At 55.9% G+C, this 17,316-nt stretch overlaps 2 protein-coding genes across 8 annotated transcripts in view; one reads left to right on the top strand and one right to left on the bottom strand.

Annotated features, from left to right (window-relative positions):
* Window positions 1-882: 882 nt before the first annotated feature.
* On the top strand, window positions 883-6,507 carry LIMD2 (LIM domain containing 2). Of its 5 annotated transcripts, none has more exons than XM_059047023.2 (5): window positions 883-967; window positions 3,114-3,208; window positions 3,393-3,437; window positions 3,517-3,656; window positions 3,743-4,657. In XM_059047023.2, the coding sequence occupies exons 1-5, from the start codon at window positions 937-939 to the stop codon at window positions 3,900-3,902; spliced, it is 471 nt and encodes a 156-aa protein (XP_058903006.1). In that variant the 5' UTR covers window positions 883-936; the 3' UTR covers window positions 3,903-4,657. The 5 variants fall into 5 exon arrangements, with proteins under 5 accessions (XP_058903006.1, XP_066878145.1, XP_066878144.1 ...); XM_067022044.1 differs by lacking the exon at window positions 883-967 and adding an exon at window positions 1,687-2,082; XM_067022043.1 differs by lacking the exon at window positions 883-967 and adding an exon at window positions 2,207-2,326 and having other exon boundaries at window positions 3,743-6,507.
* The window catches only part of MAP3K3 (mitogen-activated protein kinase kinase kinase 3), a 74,132-nt gene continuing 62,935 nt past the window's right edge, over window positions 6,120-17,316 (bottom strand). For all 3 annotated transcript variants that reach the window (XM_067022042.1, XM_059046919.2, XM_059046920.2), the window contains 9 exons: window positions 15,648-15,721; window positions 13,789-13,856; window positions 13,483-13,575; window positions 12,667-12,858; window positions 11,965-12,113; window positions 11,211-11,342; window positions 10,592-10,721; window positions 10,046-10,223; window positions 6,120-8,858 (listed from right to left, as the gene is read on the bottom strand). In XM_067022042.1, the coding sequence (XP_066878143.1) occupies window positions 8,630-8,858; window positions 10,046-10,223; window positions 10,592-10,721; window positions 11,211-11,342; window positions 11,965-12,113; window positions 12,667-12,858; window positions 13,483-13,575; window positions 13,789-13,856; window positions 15,648-15,721 (1,245 nt within the window). In that variant the 3' untranslated portion in view covers window positions 6,120-8,629. The remainder of the gene's footprint in view (window positions 8,859-10,045; window positions 10,224-10,591; window positions 10,722-11,210; window positions 11,343-11,964; window positions 12,114-12,666; window positions 12,859-13,482; window positions 13,576-13,788; window positions 13,857-15,647; window positions 15,722-17,316) is intronic.

Genomic DNA, 17,316 nt, shown 5'->3' with positions numbered 1-17,316 from the left:
GGGTTGTTTTGGAACGGGAGTCAGTGTCTCCTCACCGTTGGGACTCATACTCAAAGAGCAGGTAACCTAAGACCCGGCCCCTTCCTGTCGTCCTGGCTGGCAGCAGGGGAGTCCGGGCCAGGGGCCGATTCTCACCTCGGGCTCCTGCGTGTGCTTCCCAGCCTGCACGCGCCCCCTCAGCCGGGCCCCTTCCCCCACCAGTCTCCTGGGGTGGGTGCCCCTCTAGCCTGGGTACCTCAAATGTCAGGTCAAGGAAGTGCCCCTCCCTCTTCCCTGTAGCTGCTTTAACCAGTCAAATGCCCTCACTTTCCCTTTCCTCAGAAATTGTAACATCAGTTTTAAAAAGAAAAATAGAAAACCTCTTCCCGTGGGCAGTTAACAGGGGTTGAGGGGAAGGCACTCGCACCAGCCGGGAGGGCGTGGGGAAACCTGAAACGGAGGGAGTGAGCAGGCCAGGTCACATTTATTTCCAGCCCTCCTGCCAGCTCGTTTTTTTTTCTTTTTTTTTTTTTTTTAAACCTCAAGTTCCCTTTTCTAAACACCCTCGGCAGCTTGTTTTTTTCCCCTCTGATCTGCTTGCTGTCGGTGCCCCAAGGGCTGATTCTGTGGGGGCCACCGCAGTTCAGCTGCGGATCATCCTGGGCAGGGCAAGGGGGCCTGAGGCGCCAGCCAAGCGCTGCTCCTTGCATCTCCGAGGGCTTCACGTTTCTTGCATCACCACGGCCCCCATCTGACGACAGGTGTGGAAGCTTGGCTGGTAAAGATGCCCGTTAACAGTTTTAGAAGTTCTCACACACCCCATCCAGGGAGTTCGTGGGGGGCTGCAGCTCAACCCAAACGTAAATCTTCCTCCAGAGACGGAGGGAGGCTGAGGAGAAGAGTGAAGCGCAGCCTGGGTGCCCTGAGCGAGCCAAGGGAACAGCTGGGCGCTGGGGAATGCCTGCTGCCCCGCTCACTCTCCTGCCAGGTGAGCACGATGAGCTGTTCTGTTCCTGACAAGGCTGTGGGCCTCGCTCTTGAGCCACTAGTTCTATTCCTGCCATCGCATGGGAACAGGCTATGCTTAGGGCTGTGCTTCGTGAAACAGCTTCCAGCTGCGACCGGGTGGTGGCTTCCCTGTGCTCCCCGCAGAGCTGAGGCTCTACCCCACAAGTGAGTGATGCTCCCTGGGACCCTTAGTGCCGTGTGCCAGAGCCCAGGCAGCCGGCTCGGCCTGGGGGGCCGGGGGGGAGGGGGGAGTCAGGAGGCCTGGCCTCTAACGCCAGCCTTGCCGCTCCAGCTTTGTTACTTGAACGAGTCACTTTAAATCTTCAGGCCTCGCTCCCTGTGTCAAATGAGGTTTGGATGAACCCAGGTTTGCTTGTTTGAAGGATGGAGATCTCTTCCTGAAGGGGGTGCCGGCAGGGGCTGGGAGTTGGGGGGTGACGAAGCCCACAAAGTCCTTCCACAGAAGCGCTTTAGGACGGCAGCCTCTGGGCAGCACAGCCGCAGGCTCCCGGTTTCCCTCTCTCCGGGGCGCCAAGAGAAGGCGCTGAAGGCTGGTGGCCGAAGCTGACCGAACACGGCGACCCCGGGGCCCTTCTGCGGGCGCGGGCCGGGCCTCGTGGCCGGACCGCGTGCCCGGCCGCCCCTGCCATCTTCCTCGGCGGCCGTGCGGGCGCGCGAGGCGCCCCTGGCGGCGGGAGGACTCGGCGCCCGAGGGGGCATGGGAGCCGCACGGGGACGCTGGGCGGGCCTCCGGGGCGGCCCCCGCGGGTCCTTCGTGCCGCAGGGCCCACGGAGCGGGGAAATGGAGGCAGCGAAAGGCCCAGGCACGCCGGGTTATCCTTGTCCGCCGTGAGGGCTTCGTCGGGAGCGCCATTTGTCCCGCGACCCCAGTCAGCTCCACCTGGACTCTCCCCTGGCCCGAGGCCTACGGCGCGGGTCCTCCAGCTCCGGTCCCTGCCTCTGTCCGGAGCGGGCCGACGGGGCGGCCGGTTTCGCGAGGACGGCGAGCGCGAAGGCCGAGGGGCGGTGCGGAGCGCTGAGAGAGCGGGGTCGGCGCGGGGGGCAGACAAAGGCGGGGGACGCCGCCGAGCGAGAGTAAGACAAAGCGCAGAAAGGGGGTCGGCGGTGGAGCCGGGGCCCCGGAGGCGGCTCCGGGCGCTGCGGAGCCAATGGGCGGGCGCGGGGCGGGGGCCGGCGGGGGCGGCGCCGCAATAAGGCGGTGGCGGCCGCGGCCGCTCGGGGACCACAGGCAGCGGCGGCAGCTTGCGCCCGCGCACTCCTCGCACCCGAGGCGTTCCCCGGAGACCGACCCCCGCCCCGCGGCCCAGGCCGGGGCCCGGTGAGACCCGCGGGCGGGCCAGGGCAGGGGCCGGCATCACGCTCGCAATCTGGGAGGCCCAGGTTGGGGCTGTGGGCGCGAGAGCCGCCGCCCACAGGGTCCCGACGCCGAGCGCCTCAAACCGTCGCGCTCGCCCGTGACCCCGAGGCCAGCGTCCGCCCTCCGGGTCCGGCCTCTAGACAGAGGCGGGGCCGAGGTCCTCTCGGCTAGACCCGCGGGAGTCCCGGGTCTGGGGTCCGGTAGGCGGGAGCGGGACGGAGGAGCGGAGCGCGCGGGCGGAGGCTCGGCCGGGCGGGGCGGGCGGTTCGGCCCGCGAGCGCTGTCCAGGGGCTGGGTCGGCCGAGCGGGGAGCGCCCGGGCCCCCGCGCCTCGGCCCCGCTCTGGGTAGGGTCGGGCCGGGGTCAGGCCGGGGCAGCGGATTCAGGCCGCGCCCCCCCCCCAGGGCCCGCCCTCTCCTGACCTCCCCTCGCGCCAGGCGGGGCCCTGGTCCGTGAAGCGCTCCTGCTGCTGCGCGGAGCCCCTCCCCCAGCCGCTGCCTGCTAACTGTTCTTCCCCAGACACATGGTTCCACTCAGGGACCCCTGCCCCCTGCAGAGCCGCGTGGGGGACGAGTGGGCCAAGGGGGAGGTGGGTGAGGGGCGGAAGTGGCAAGACCCAGAGCAACAGGAAATGACTTAGGGAAAGTCCCAACCGCGGCCCCCCAGCCCCTTGCCTGTAAACACCCCACCCCCACCCTGCGGGCTGGGGAAGGGCTTGTGGGGCCCTCTCAACCGACTTCCCCTTGCAGAACCCAGCGGGTGCCGCGGCTCCACACGGGACCTCCATCGCCGCCAGCGAGCCATGTTCCAGGCTGCAGGAGCCACCCAGGCCACCCCGTCCCACGTAAGTGCTCAGCCGAGTGGGAGGGTACTCCATCCCCGCAGGTGTCTGGCCTGAGGGTGAAGGCGTGCCGAGCGGCGTCTTTGCCTGTCTCCCTTCCCCTGCTCCTGAGTGTCCCTGGGACCTGGGCTGGTGATGGTCTGGGGCCCTCCTCAGCTGACGCTGCCCCGCCTGCCCTCTCCCTCAGGAAGCCAAAGGTGGCAGTGGCAGCAGCGCGGTTCAGCGCTCCAAGGTAGGGCCCTGAGGCTGGGGTGTGCGGGAGGGCGGGCTGGTCGCTGGTCAGGCCCCTGATGGGGTCTTTCCCGGAACAGTCCTTCAGCCTTCGCGCCCAGGTGAAGGAGATCTGCGCTGCCTGCCAGAAGACCGTGTACCCCATGGAGCGGCTGGTGGCCGACAAGCTCATTTTCCACAACTCTTGCTTCTGCTGCAAGCACTGCCACACCAAGCTCAGGTGCGCCCTTGCCCTACCCCCCTCCCCACCCGGACTTCCTGACCTGACCCGACCCGACCTTACCGCAGCTGTTCTGCTTCTTACAGCCTGGGCAGCTACGCGGCGCTGCACGGGGAATTTTACTGCAAACCCCACTTTCAGCAGCTGTTTAAGAGCAAAGGCAACTACGACGAAGGCTTCGGCCGGAAGCAGCACAAGGAGCTCTGGGCCCACAAGGAGGTGGACCCCGGCACCAAGACAGCCTGAGGCCCCTCTCCTAGTCCACTCCCTCCTCCCTCCGTCGAGGGCCTGGAGCAGGCAGCGGGCAGGGTGGGAGAGAGGTTGGACCGCGCCCGGTGGGGGCAGGGTGGGAAGGGGATGAGGCCGTCTTGCTCCGGCAGAGGGTCTTGGGGGCAGGGCTCTGCTCCGGGATTCCTTCCTTCTCCCTCAGTGGGTGGGGGGGTTAGGGAACCAGGACTGGGCTTTGCTCACCAGCCCGCTTCCTGGTGCTTCCAGCCTACCCCGCCTCACCCCCACGACCCCCTGGGAAGGCCCCCCAACCCAGCTTCCCTATCTAGGTGCCTTTTCTCCAGCAAGGAGTCAGCATGCCCCCCTCAGGGTCCCAAGCTCCCTCACTGCCACCCAGGGCCCTGTGTGGCCCCCACGTCTCCCCATCTACCTCTGCCCTTAGCCTGGTCCTGAGCCATGGAGACTGCAGGAAGGTGAGCCAGGGTGCCCCCTGCTGGGTCTCTCCAAATGCCCACCAGGACCCAGTGGGGGAGGGGAGGGAAAGTGGAAGAGCCCCGCCCTCCCACCCACCCCCCAAGGCGAGGCAGGGCATGCCCATTAGGGCTTGGGACCATTCCACACCACGGAAGCAGCAGAAGCTAAAGCACCCGCCAGGCTGAGAGCCACAGAGACTGGTGGGGAGCTGGCAGGGTCATGTTCCCCTCTTCTCCCATTTCTGCTGGTTTTGACTGTTGTAATCAACCCTGTTTTAAACACGTTTCAACAGATTCTGACTCTGTATTATGTGGCCTGATGGGGGGTTTTGTGGCAGGAAGGACACAGAGTCACCACACAGAAGTGAAGGGGGACAGGGTCAGCCCAAAGCACCCCTGGCCTTGATTGGTGGGGGGGGCTGGTGGTGATGGGTGTCAGGGGAATGAACACTGGGCAGCCTGAGAAAAGGGGGTGTGCTTCCCAGCCAGGTCTTCATGTTGTCAAACCCAGAGTGTCTGATGACTGAACTCCACTTTGCCCCTCAGTCTGTGTTGCTTAAGGTCAGGCCGTCAGTGGGTAATGGTGCTGCGCTTCGCTGCATTTCAGTATGTTGGGGTAGAAGACAATTCTTTTGCTGAGTCTTCGTCTGAGCCCCTTTTGCCCTGGAATTCAGGAAGGCATGGTGGGAACCAGCAGATCCAGCAATTTGTATCAAAGGTCTCTTAGCCTCTGTGCCCTTTCCCCATCTGTCCTCTTCCTCCTGCTTTTTCAAGCTCCAGGGAATGGGGCAGCCGTGGTCACCATCCCAAGCAGTCTAAGGAGAAACAGCTCTTCTGCTCTTCTGAGGGGACAGCAGTTTACAACAGAGCAAACAAGGCAAGCTTGGAGGACCTAAGATGCCCACACCCCCCCACCCCCACCCCCACCCCAGCAGAATACAGGCAGGATGTTTGGCCTGTCCTGCCCCAGACCCAACCATCCTGATTTCCCCCAACTGCCCGTGGACTATGTGAATTGGTGGACAAGAGGGAAGACTCCTGGGGGATTTGCTACCTCCACCCTATACACGTCCTTAAGTTCCTAAGTGACCTCATCCCTATAGAACAGGGCAGGGAGCTGGGCCTCAAACTCCGATGGCAGGTGGGCAGGCCACTGTGCTATGTTGCCCCTGGAAATGGCAGAGCCAACAGCAAGCAGAGTTGGCACCCCGAGCCTGGGTCCTCAGAGCGTGAGGAGGGCTGCTGAGAGCCTCACTCGGGGCAGGTCCAACGTCTGCACCAGAGGCCTCAGATGGAGACAAGGACGGTCTTTCTCTGCTCTGAGCTAAGTAACAGCAGCAGATAGCCCTGGGGGAGCTATCAGAGAGGTGGCTCCTGGAGGTGCGCGATCCCTGCCCTGCAAGGATACGACTCAGGTGAGTCCTTCCCTGGGCTGGGAAGACCAGTGGATGCCACAAAAGTCCCGGAAACTGAGCCACATTGATACTCGGGTCAGGTGAGCTGACAGTGCCACCTCATTGAGTCAGCTGTTGTAGAACTACCCTTGGCAGAGCTCCGAGGAATGGGGGGAAGAGAGGGAGCCGCTTCTGAGCTAGCAGTGGTACCAGCCAAGTCACACCATCCCAGGACCCCTCTTGGAGTGTCAAGTTCTCATCTACCAAGGGAGGCAAGCTTGTTGCCAGGCGCCATACCCAGCTTCTCCCAGGTAAACACCTGTTCCCTCCACCCCCCAACCAAAAGCACTGCCACAGGACCCCTTGGGTATAAATGATCCCTTTTATTGTAAGTAATGCACGACACTGGCCTGGCTTTGCACTGCAAGCCCTCGGTCAAGATATAGTCAAAATAACTATGGCTGCAGGTTCTTCTGCACGATCCACAATTCAGACACAGACACAGAGCTGGGGTAGGTGGGCAGGAGGGGCAGGAGGGTGGTGGAGTGTGGACTGTCCCCAGCCCTGGCCTCTCCGTGTCAGGTTGGCCAAGGCTGACATACCCCACGGAATGATGAGCAAGTGGTGGCAGGCTCTTCCCACAGCCAGCCTGGGGCTGCGAGGAGATGGCCCTTCAGATCCTTTGGGCCAGGCCATCCTGGGCCCCACAACTTTTCATCTGGATTATTTAATAAAAAAACAATAAATTAAAATTAAGCAACAGCTTGGTCCTGAGGATGCTGAGCCAGCATGTCCACAGTTTTTGGCACACAAAAAAATCAGGGTCATGGTTTTTTGGAGTGTAGGATTTGTTGGCTTGTTCGCAAATTAATTTTTAAAAACATTCCCTGTGCGGCAAGACCCCGGGGTGGGGTGGGGGGGCTCTGTGAGAGCCTGAACCTGGGACACAGAGTCGTCTCATCTTGTCAGCACCGGCACCACGCCGTTTCCTGGTGGGGGTCAGGGGGTGGGGGTGTGGGCCCAAGAAGAGTGCTACAGCCATCAGGACGGGGTCATGGAGAGGCCGAGCTGCCACTCGGCAGCTTTGGTCGAGGCAAGGGGCCAGTCCCCACCCTGGGCAAGAGCCAAGGTGGAGGCAGGAGCACATGCTCACTGTCTCAGAGCGCCCGCCTGGGGGTGCCTGACAAGAGGCCCCTGGGGGAAAAGGATGGAAACAGAGGGGCTCAGGCCCAACTGGCACCGTGCAACACACATTCCTGCAAAACCAGCTGCTTTCATTTTCTCTTCTCTCTCTTGAGGCGTCCATCACCTGTAACAGTCTAGAATTGATATATATAAAAACCATCAAATATGATCTGAGATATAAATTAACAAGTACAAGGCCTCACATTACATGATGTGAAAAGGCTAAAAACAGCGATAGAAACTACATTCATAAAAGTGCATCGTCAACATACAACGAAGGCTTTGGCTTGTTCTGGTGCCCGTGGGGAAGTGGGCAAGGCTGGCAATGAGCTGCCTGGCGCTAATCCCCAGCTCCCTGGAGACACCCATCCCTGGGCACTGGCTTTTTTTTTCCTTTAGTGACAACTCCCAAGGAAACTGGGTGTTGGAGAGGGAGGAGCTCTAGCAATAGGCACATTTTTGGAGGGGAGGGGCCGGAAGAAAGGACCAGCGCCCAGGCTGAGGTAAATAAGGCCAACTCTAAGCTGCTTGGAGATACTGGCTCCCTGACCCCTGCTGCCATTCCTCCCCCATAGGAGCAACAAGGGAAAGAGGCTTGAGACCTCATGGGGATGAGCAAGGCTGGCCAAGGAGGAACAGAGCTTTGCAGTTTTGGACACAGTTGGTGGCATCAGAGAGAGCTCTGGCCTAACAGGTCATAACCCGCAGACAGCCTGATACGACTCCCCTGGCTGCCCTGAACGGCCCACTCAGGGTAGCCAGCTGGCTCAGATGCCTTCACTGTGTTGTCTGTCTTCCTTTCTGCCCCAGGAGGGGAACAGGTGCCAGGCCAGGAGCACAAAGGCCATGACCTTCAGCTCTTTCCAATCTGGCCCAAGCCCAGAGCAGGGGTACTCAGCCCAGAGGGCACACGAAGTCTCCAGTTTAGAAACTGGGTACAGCATAAGAGTGACTCCAACTTGTAAAACAGAGACAATTGCATTGACAAAACTGGGTCTCCCTCTCAGTGGGGGCAGTTCCACATCTCAGGCCCCTGCTTGAGGGTGGCAGGGGGTCAGGGGCATGGGGGCAGGCAGGACAGGCTCCTCCTTCCCTGAATAAGGCAGCATAACATTTGCTTCATTCATCTTTGGTAAAGGAAAGGGACTGGCAAAGCTGGCCTGGGGCTCCAGGGGGAGTACAGCCCAGACCTCCGCTTTCCATTGGCCGCGGGATGCTGGGCTTTACCTCAGGCTTGGGTGGGCTTATCCAGCCCAGAGATGCCCTGGTGGTCTCCAGACATGGGGAGGAGAAACAAAATAACACTCTGAATGAAAGTAACACTATTCAGACCCTCGTGTCCATCCTGTGCCCCCAGACTCTCTGGGGTCTGGTGCTGACTGCAGTGTCAGAACACAGTCCCGAGGGTGGGGCCCACGGCGCCTCGCCCGCTGTTGCTAGCCCCTTCCCCTCTAGGCTGAGCTTAGGACGCTGGAGCTTCAGGTCTGGCAGGCTGGGGGCTCCCAGTCCTTGAGGCTGCAGCCACCCTACCTGGCTCTGGGCCCCAGAAGCAGAAGGGCACAGACAATGCTGGCTGGACTGCAGCTCCGTGGTCCACAGCCTTGCCTGGGAGAAGCAGCAATTTTGCTGAGCCCCACAGCAGCCCCTTGCCCATGCAGCTGCGGGCGGCCAGCAACAGTGTGGCCTTGAGAGCTCAGTACACGAGCTGTGCAAAGTGGTGTGTGAGCAGCTCCTCGGCCGAAGGTCTCTGGCGGGCCTCCACAAAAATGCGCCTCAGGAAGTCCCGGCCGTGCTCAGAGATGTGGGAGGGCAGCTGAGGATTGGTGGGCTGGGTGGCAATCTTGAAAATGGCAGCCATGGCTTCATACTCTGCCCAAGGTGGTTTCTCTGTCAGCATCTCCACCACAGTGCAGCCCAGGCTCCTGGAGAGAGAACCCCAGTGTCACCCCCTCAACCTGCCCCAGGCTCCCAGCTGCCCTGCCCACTGTTGTGAAAGGAGGTGCCCTTCCCAGAACACACTGAGGCAGGATGGGCCAAGCTGAGGGTTGACACCCCTGTAGAGGGTCCCCAAGGCCAGAAGTGGCTGCAAAGCCCCGTCAGCTTCATCCACGTGGGCTTCATCAACCTACACCCACCCAGGTGCTTCCTGACATTGGGGAAGAGAACCACTTTAGCATGTTCAGAAAGAGCTCTGAGATAACGGTATTCATTCCTGTTGCTGCTGTAACAAATTACCACAAACCTAGTGGCATAAATTTATTATCATTTTGGAGGTCGGAAGTCTAAAATGAGTCTCACTGGGCTAAAGTCAACGTGTCAGTGGGATGGTTCCTTCTGGAGGCTCTGAGGGGAGAATCCATTACCCTGCCTTTTCCAGCTACTAGAGGCTGCCTGCATTCCTTGGTTCATGGCCCCTGCCATGCGTCACTCCAACCTCTTGCTTCCTTTGTCACCTCTTACTGCTCACTCTGAGATATCCTGCCTTCCTTTTATAAGGACCTTTGTGCTTATACTGAGCCCATCTGGATAATCCAGGATCATCTCCCCATCTCAAGGTTTTTAAATTAATCTGCAAAGGCCTTACCGTCATATAAGGTAACATTTACTAATCCCTTTGGCGTTAGTATGTGGACATCTTCAGGGACCATTATTCATCCCACCACGGTACCATTCTAAGAGGAAGTGATGCTCTCACAACTTTCAGGCCCTTTCAGAGGATGGACATGAAGTTAGGTAGAGCAGATGCAAGCCACCTGAGCACTAGGAGGGAGCGGAAGCCTGCTACTGTTTAGAGACACATACAGGCCCCCAGATTGGATCCTAGTTCTTTCAGGGATTTAGCAAACATCAGGGATGTTTTCCATGGCCTAAGTTCTCAGTGATAACAAAACAGTTGCTATTCAGAGTTAAAGCACAGTGCATCTGCTGTATGTACTGCTGCAGGCACTATCACCTCTGCCCACATGGAGCCTGCAACCTGGCCTTGCTGGCCAGGGGTGTGTTCTCACTCCCACCTGCCACACTGCAAAGCCCCCAAGCCTCATTTCTAAGTTGGAGCCACTACAGCCCAGACAGGGAGATGGGGTCCCAGCACATCCCCAGTGCTCACCACACGTCTGCCTTCCTTCCGTAGCCCTCACCGCTGATCACCTCAGGGCTCATCCAGTAGGGTGTGCCAGTGACTGAGCGCATGCCCGTGCCTGACATGCAGATGGTCTGCAGGCGCTTGCTGGCCCCAAAGTCCCCCAGCTTCACATTCCCAGCAGAGTCTCGGAGGATGTTGGCTCCTAAGGCATGAAAGGGCAGAGGCTGCAACCCTGGATCCCTGGGCACTTTCCACCATCCTCCCTCTGTCTCTCCCTCCCAGGTCAAAGGGCTGCTGGGGAGGATGGGGGGCTACCATGAATTAGACATGAACTGCACAGAACAAACAGGCTAGTGATGGGAAGCCTCAGCCCTACAGCACCAAACCGTCATCACCATGGCCAACATCTGCAGAGCACTTCACAGTATTTTCCCAAATTGCTTAACTGATCTTCATGCCAACCCCCCAAGGAAGCAATTAGGGTTCCACTTTTCAGAAAGTTCAAAATGACCAGGTCAAAAGTTCCCAAGTAACTAGGTCACGGGGACCACACAGCCTGCCCCTGCTCACCCTTGATGTCCCGGTGTACAATCATGTTACTGTGCAGGTAGGACATGCCCTCCAGGATCTGCCGGGTGTATTTTCGGGTCACACTCTCTGTCAGAGCTCCGTAGGCCTTCAACTGGTCTTTCACTGAGCCCTAAAGCCACAGGAGTCAGAGGGAGTCACTGCAGGAAGGTGGTGGGAAGGGGCAAGGCTACTACCAGCCCCCAGCATTCGGCAAAGGAGTGATTCTTCTGATCCCCATTTGTGATGTGCCAGGCACTTTGCTAGGGGCTGTCAGGCAGCTTGGAGAAAAGTCTGAGACAGCAGTCCTTTCCTCAAGCAACGGATGATGCAAATCCAGACGGGAGGTCTGTCTACTCCAGGTAAAGACAGTACTTACTGGACAGTGCAGCTGCCCTGTAAGCCTCAGGTTAGGGTAGCCTGGGACACTTCTCATCCCACACCATCACTGCAGCCAGAGGCAGGGCCTGCTGACTCCAAGTCCTGCCACTGCCTCACCTTCCCCCATGAGCCTCTGGAGTCTCAGGTAATCAGACCCATGTCAAAGGGACCCCTCCTCCACAGCCCCCAGCCCCAGGGGAGGTCCTCTCTTGTGTGTCCCACATGCATCAGGGGCACATACCCCCGGCATGTACTCCATGAAGATGGTCAGAGTCTTCTCGGCACGGTCCCGCAGGCAGCCATAGTACTGCACTATGCGCTCATGCTGCAAGTTCTTCAGCAACTGGATCTCACACTCCAGTGCACTCACCTCCTAGGGGAGAGGCCCAGTGGTCACCTAGGCTTTCAGGGCCCTGGTTCTACCTGCCTAGGATCAGCTCAGCTTGCCCTAGTCAGTGGCCACAGAGGAGTCTGTCTGCCTTGGGAACTTCAGCTGGAGAAAAGGGGGGACTCTCTCAACTGTTTGGCCCTTGTCCACAATGCTGGCTAAGCCTTGGGATGGTGGCACTCCCATGCTGGAAGACAGCAGACAGTGGGGTGGGAGACGGGTTTGTGGGTGCAACTAAGCAGTTTAGATAACTGCTGTATTTGTCCACTGAAACTGGAATGAAGGTCACATCCAAAGCTAAGCTCCAAAGACAGGCTCCTTCCTGGTCTGAGAGCTGCGAAAGAGAGGCATCTGTTTGGTGAGGGTGGGGCAGGTACTGCCCTTTGTAGCACTGGCCATCACCTCCCAGTTTGGGTTGCTTGGTACTTTGGCACCAACTCAGTTCCTCATACCCAATCTCTCCCCTGGGCCAGGGTCAACAGCAATGGATCTTGAGAGGAAGAATGATGGGAGAAGCAACCTGTAGCATCTCGAGCAATTTGTGCAACGAGACAGGTATTTTCTTGAGAGGGAAGAACTGGAAGTCAGACCATGGGGAAGGCAGTACCTTGCTTGTCTCAGGACTGTCTGGGTCAAACTGGACCTGCTTGGAAGCAAGTTCTCGTCCTGTGTCCACATCATAGCACAAATAGACCCTGCCAAAGGCACCCTGGCCCAGGAGCTTCCCCCGGCGCCAATTGATGGGGGCACTGGGAGCTACAGGAGAACAGGAGGAAAGAGCATTAGAGTGTGTGCACTTAGTTCCCAATATCCTGACTCATCCTACAGAGGCCCGAGCTGCCCCCTCACCCGGCATCATCACATCTCTCAGCATAGCATCTCCACGCCCACCTGGAACAGGCTCAGTGCCCTGGTCAATCAGACCTTAAGTCCCAAGGCCTGAGAAGCAGAGGATTGGCTAAAATAGTGGTTAAATGTTCATCTGAATTGATTAAATACCTTCATACTTCCAAGGCCCCCAAATATCTCATTATGTCATTATGGAGATTAAGGATTAAGGAGACTGCTCTTCAGTTTAAACATGGAAAAACTAAAGGCCAGAGAGAAGTGGTTTGTCACACAACAGTGGAGTGAGGACTAAGGTCCAGGGGATCTGCTGCCCACCCTCGGGCTCTTCCACTGGGTGCGGATGGGCCAGAGCTTCCAACTGCTGAGCCAAACAGCCCCAGTGGACCCGCTGGCCTCCTGCCCTGCAGCTGGTCTGAGCATCCCCTGGGCAGCCTCCACCTGGCCAGGGCCCACTCCTCACACTTGGTTGGCACGTTCCTCTCCTGCACAGAGAGGGCGTTCTCACTGTCCGCACTCCGCAGGCGCCCTCGGGGGTCCAGGTACTGCACCGCCAGACCCATGTTCTCGCCATTTGTGCTCAGGGAGCGGCTGGAAGGCACCAGGGTGAACAGGTTGCCTTGATGACGCCGTATTCGGGGAAATGTTCTTCTGCCTGAAGGGTTGCAGGGGCCAGAATAGAGCAAGTCAGACCCCTGGCCACAGACTGAATGTGCAAACCGGGCCATAACAGCAGCTCCAGTCGGGTGAGCTCTCCAGAACCTATCTGCCCTCCCACCTGACTCGTGCCAGAATGGCTAATGTCTCAAGCATCCTGGGAATCAGGACAAACGCAGGAATTATCAAGCAGCCAGATGGTTTAGGGAAACCTAGCCAAAGCGAAAGCATAGGGCTGGCCTCTATGTCCTACACATCACTCGCAGGGCCAATCCACGGCTGATCTGTTTTCCTTGGCATCCTAATCCTAAACCTCTGAGGAAGCTCCATTCCGTTTGCTGCATGAGGCAGAAGGGGGCGTTGGAGAGCTGGCGCCCTGGAGCACGTTGTGCACTCAGACAAAGGACAGAGTTCCCAGAGGCAGCATCAGTCTACAAATACCAGCCTCCCTCTTTTTTTTTTTTTTAAACCCTGACTCTACTGCCTCAAGCCTGGGCACAGTTCCTCAGGAATAAAGGAAACATGGGGCCTGGAGTGCCTGGGCCACCCGCTTTTCCTGGAGGAGCTTTAACCACGTCCCTTCTGAGGTGGCCAGCAGGGGGCAGGGTGGAGGCGCACTCACCATCATTGTAGTCCTTGTGGTGCACGGACACGTGGTAGCGCCGGGGGTAGGTTCCACCTTTGACCCCTTTGTCATAGAGCTGAGTTTCCCGATCTGAGTAGGAGAGAGGAATCACTGGCTTCTCTCGACAGGCCAATGTTAGTGATCCATTTAAGCCTCTAGGTCACCTGAGACCTCAGAGCAGCAAGCCTGAGGAGAATTAAAATACAGCCCCGGCTTCTCTTCCCAACTCAGCCATCAAAATTGGACTGCCTGCAGCCCCACCCGGACACCCCGCAGTGCTCACCCAAGCTCTGGAGAACTCACCCGAGAATTCCTGTCTGTTGTCTGGGAAGCTCTGGGCTCGGGACATTCGCGATTTCCGGAAGGATGGGCTAGAAAAACAAAATGAATCACAAAGTAGACTTCAGGGTACCTCCAAAGCAGCTCAACGGGGCAGAAGGCAGGATACTCACACAGACGGCTTCTCCTAGCTCCTTCCCACACATGTCATTTCATGGTAGGAAGCAGAGTTGGAGAGAAACAGCCCTTTTCTCAGCCTACTACTTTCTCTTCTCTTAATGAAGCCCTCCAGAGCTACCGACCTCCACCTTGGCTGCACAGTGCTTTATCTTACCCTTTCCTCCCACCTTGGTGACAGGGGAAGAGCTGCACAAAGTCCCTTGTCCAGCGCAGTAATAAAGATAGCAACAGCATCTTCCTTTCAGACTAATCACCACCGTCCCATTTTAGAGACGTGGAAAACAGGAATAGAGAGGTTAAAGGGCTTGTCCAAAACTATTTAACTAATATTTGGTGGAGCTGGGTCTATATGGCTCCAGATCCCATGAAGGGAAGATGAAAGCTCTGACCTTAGGTTATGCTGGCCCTCAAGGAAGTAAAGTCCAGGTCACTGAGTCTGACTCCCAAGGAGAAGAAAACAAAGCATTGGAGGGACAGAGGAAAAATTCAAGAATCAAGTGAGTTATCTTTCCCAGCAACCACCTGAACAGTTCTTTCCTTCATGTGAGTGCCTTCTGAAAACATCATGGGTCAGAAACTCTCAAGGCAGTGATGCAGGGGCTGTCCCCTACTTCCCAACTGCTAGATGTTCTGTGGTCCTGTCCCACAGCTCCCCTCCCCCACCAGCGTGGCCACAAAGCTTAGAAAAGAGTTCAAAGCCAGAGTCAGTTCCTGTCCTGGCAGAGCTCTCAGTTTGCAGCAGCAACTCTGGCACTTTCACCTGTGCCTTCTTACTCTTTTGGTTGGAAAGCAAGCCTAAAATAAGGCTGCGGATTGGATGCCAACAAGCAACTGTGACTGTTCTATGATACCTAGAGGGGAGACCACGCTCAGCAGCTCACAGGTCTGTTAGGAGAGACACGGTGCAGATCCAGCATGGTCACAAGGTGATTACCCATGTGAGCAATTAATCAGTTACACAAAGGAAAGAAAATCCCCAGAACTGTTCCTTAGCCTCTGACCACAGTCCTAAGCCCCGCCGGACGTGGTCAAAATGTGCTCTTGGGCATAATAAGGTCAAGGAGAGAGACTGGCTACATCAATGCCAAAGCCACCTCCAAACACCCCCGCTGACGGGCAAACCAGCTCCACAGAACCATGTGGTGTGTAAAGGATGACACTTGTTCCCTCCCAAAGTGTAAGAACAAGATTACACACCAAGCATGCAGTGTGATAAGCTAGGCAGTCTGAATATCTTGTTTTCTGGTTGTTATATCCCAGTTTCTTATTCCACCAGAAAGACTTGGAGGAAAAAAAAGAAAGTAAACCCAAAGGTGATAATTCAGTTTTGTCCCCCAAGCACTGAAGGTCGTCCAGATCTCAGCAATGAGGCTAAGGGTACAAGGGCAGCATGTATTATGTGGGAAGTCAAAACATGTAAAGTGCTTGGAACAACAGAGCAAGCATTTAATACATGTGAGCTGCTATTATAACCTACTACATTCATCTAATTATACAAACATAACATTCTCCCTGTTTGGAAAATTAAGGAGGGCTAGGAATGCTAGCGAGAGGTATCTTTCCCAGAAGCATGATGTTTTAACCATGGGCCTGCAGACCAGTGTGTAGTTCAGGGATACACACACTAGCTGACTCGATTTCCTCAGCTCATCAGTTCCAAAAATGCCTATGCACTAACCCCCAAACCAGCCACAGTCTCATACCTGTCTGTGGACCTGTCCAAGGATTGGCAGCTTCCTGACAAGGAATTTTCAGCACTGCTCAGGGGATCCAGCATCTGCAAGGCAAGTCATACAATAAAACCCCTGCCCCAATCCCAGCCAGGTGACCCAGCCAAGGCCAGCAAATGGTCCTTTTTCTTTTCCAAAATATGAAAGTGCCCTTTCTCCGCCAGGGCAGTGGGAAGAATGGTTAGGAAGGTACCATTCTCCCCCGCAGTCTGAAAGGCAAGTTTCCAGGAGTGAGAAAAATGCCTGGCTGGCATCCCAAGGAGCTCTGCCAGGAGAGCAAAGCAGAGACGCTGCTTCTCTTGTTGACATTTTCTTGGCTTGTGAATGCTGGAGCCTGGTGCTGGAGAGGGTCTTACCCTGCAGAGGCTTCCAGTGCATTTGGGTGGGACCATGATGCTTCTGTTTACACTCCACAATTTGTAATTTACAATTCAGAATTTTATTACCCTCATTTCACAGACAAGCCACTGCAGGCCTAGAAAGGTTAGGAGAATTGTCTGAAGTCATGAAACTAGTTAGTACACAGCTGACACAGAACAAAAATTTCCCAGTTCCTGGTTCTCATGCAGATCCAGTAAGTATCTATGGAAGTTAAAATGTTTCTCTGGCCCTTGGTCAAATGCAGTAACAAAAAGCCTTCAGATGAGCTTTTTCTCCAACTAATCTCCCCTTCATTTTGCCTATGTGGGGTATTCACTATCAAAGAATTTATTATCTGAGATCCAAAGTTAAACATTACATAGGGAAGCAGAGCATCAGAACCATGAAAATTCATGAACAACTTTCATAAAATTGGTTTCCATCTCGAATTATCTCTTCCCATTTAATGCTGGAGTCCATCTCACCCATATTGTCACTCATATATTATCATATATGATTTTTTTTAACTGCCAATCAAGGCAAATTGATTGCAAAGTAAAATCCTCCAAATCTTGCTAAGGATATAGGATTTCCCCAAGAGGATAAAACCAACACAGGAAAAGAACTGCTCCCAAACCATAAAATGCATATTTGGCAAAGTTAGATCAGATAACAGAAGAAGAGAGAATAAGCAAGTGTAACAACATGACAGATGTGATGAAGGAGGAAGAATACCAAAGGTTCAAGAGAGGCCTTTGGAAAACACACCAAACCCCATGAAGGCTTCTGTTTAAAAAAAAAAAAAAAAAAAAAGGAGCCTCTTTAGGACAGTGCTGCATAAGTCAAAGAGGAAGTGAAGGAAGTTATGTTGTGCTAGTAAAATTTTTGTTAGAAGAATTAAGCCAAAAAAATTAGCCTGAATCATGCTTTGTTCACTCTAAAAATTAGCAAATAGATGCAACTATTACTCAAATCTGATTAAAGAAAAAAAACAAAATAAAGTTATCTTAGTTTCATTTTTCAAGAAAGTCCCAGTTGGATACTCTTTCACTATATACTATGCTGTTTTGGTCTCTGTTAAGTGGATTTATCTTGAATGGCCCATTAGCAGCAGCAATTCTCTTTAGCTAAAGAGGCGGGCACTGGGGAAGGACCTAGGCATTCTCCTGCTGCCACCTTCCTTGGCCTCTTTCTAAAAGTCTATCCTCACTACAAGTCTAATACTCCCATGCCTTCCAGGGCCAGGCAGGTAATGAAGTAAAAGGACCAGGATATAGGACCA

The sequence above is a fragment of the Kogia breviceps genome, chromosome 19, assembly GCF_026419965.1.
Source record: "Kogia breviceps isolate mKogBre1 chromosome 19, mKogBre1 haplotype 1, whole genome shotgun sequence".
Taxonomy (NCBI): domain Eukaryota; kingdom Metazoa; phylum Chordata; class Mammalia; order Artiodactyla; family Physeteridae; genus Kogia; species Kogia breviceps.
This window is presented reverse-complemented; position numbering and strand designations above follow the sequence as displayed.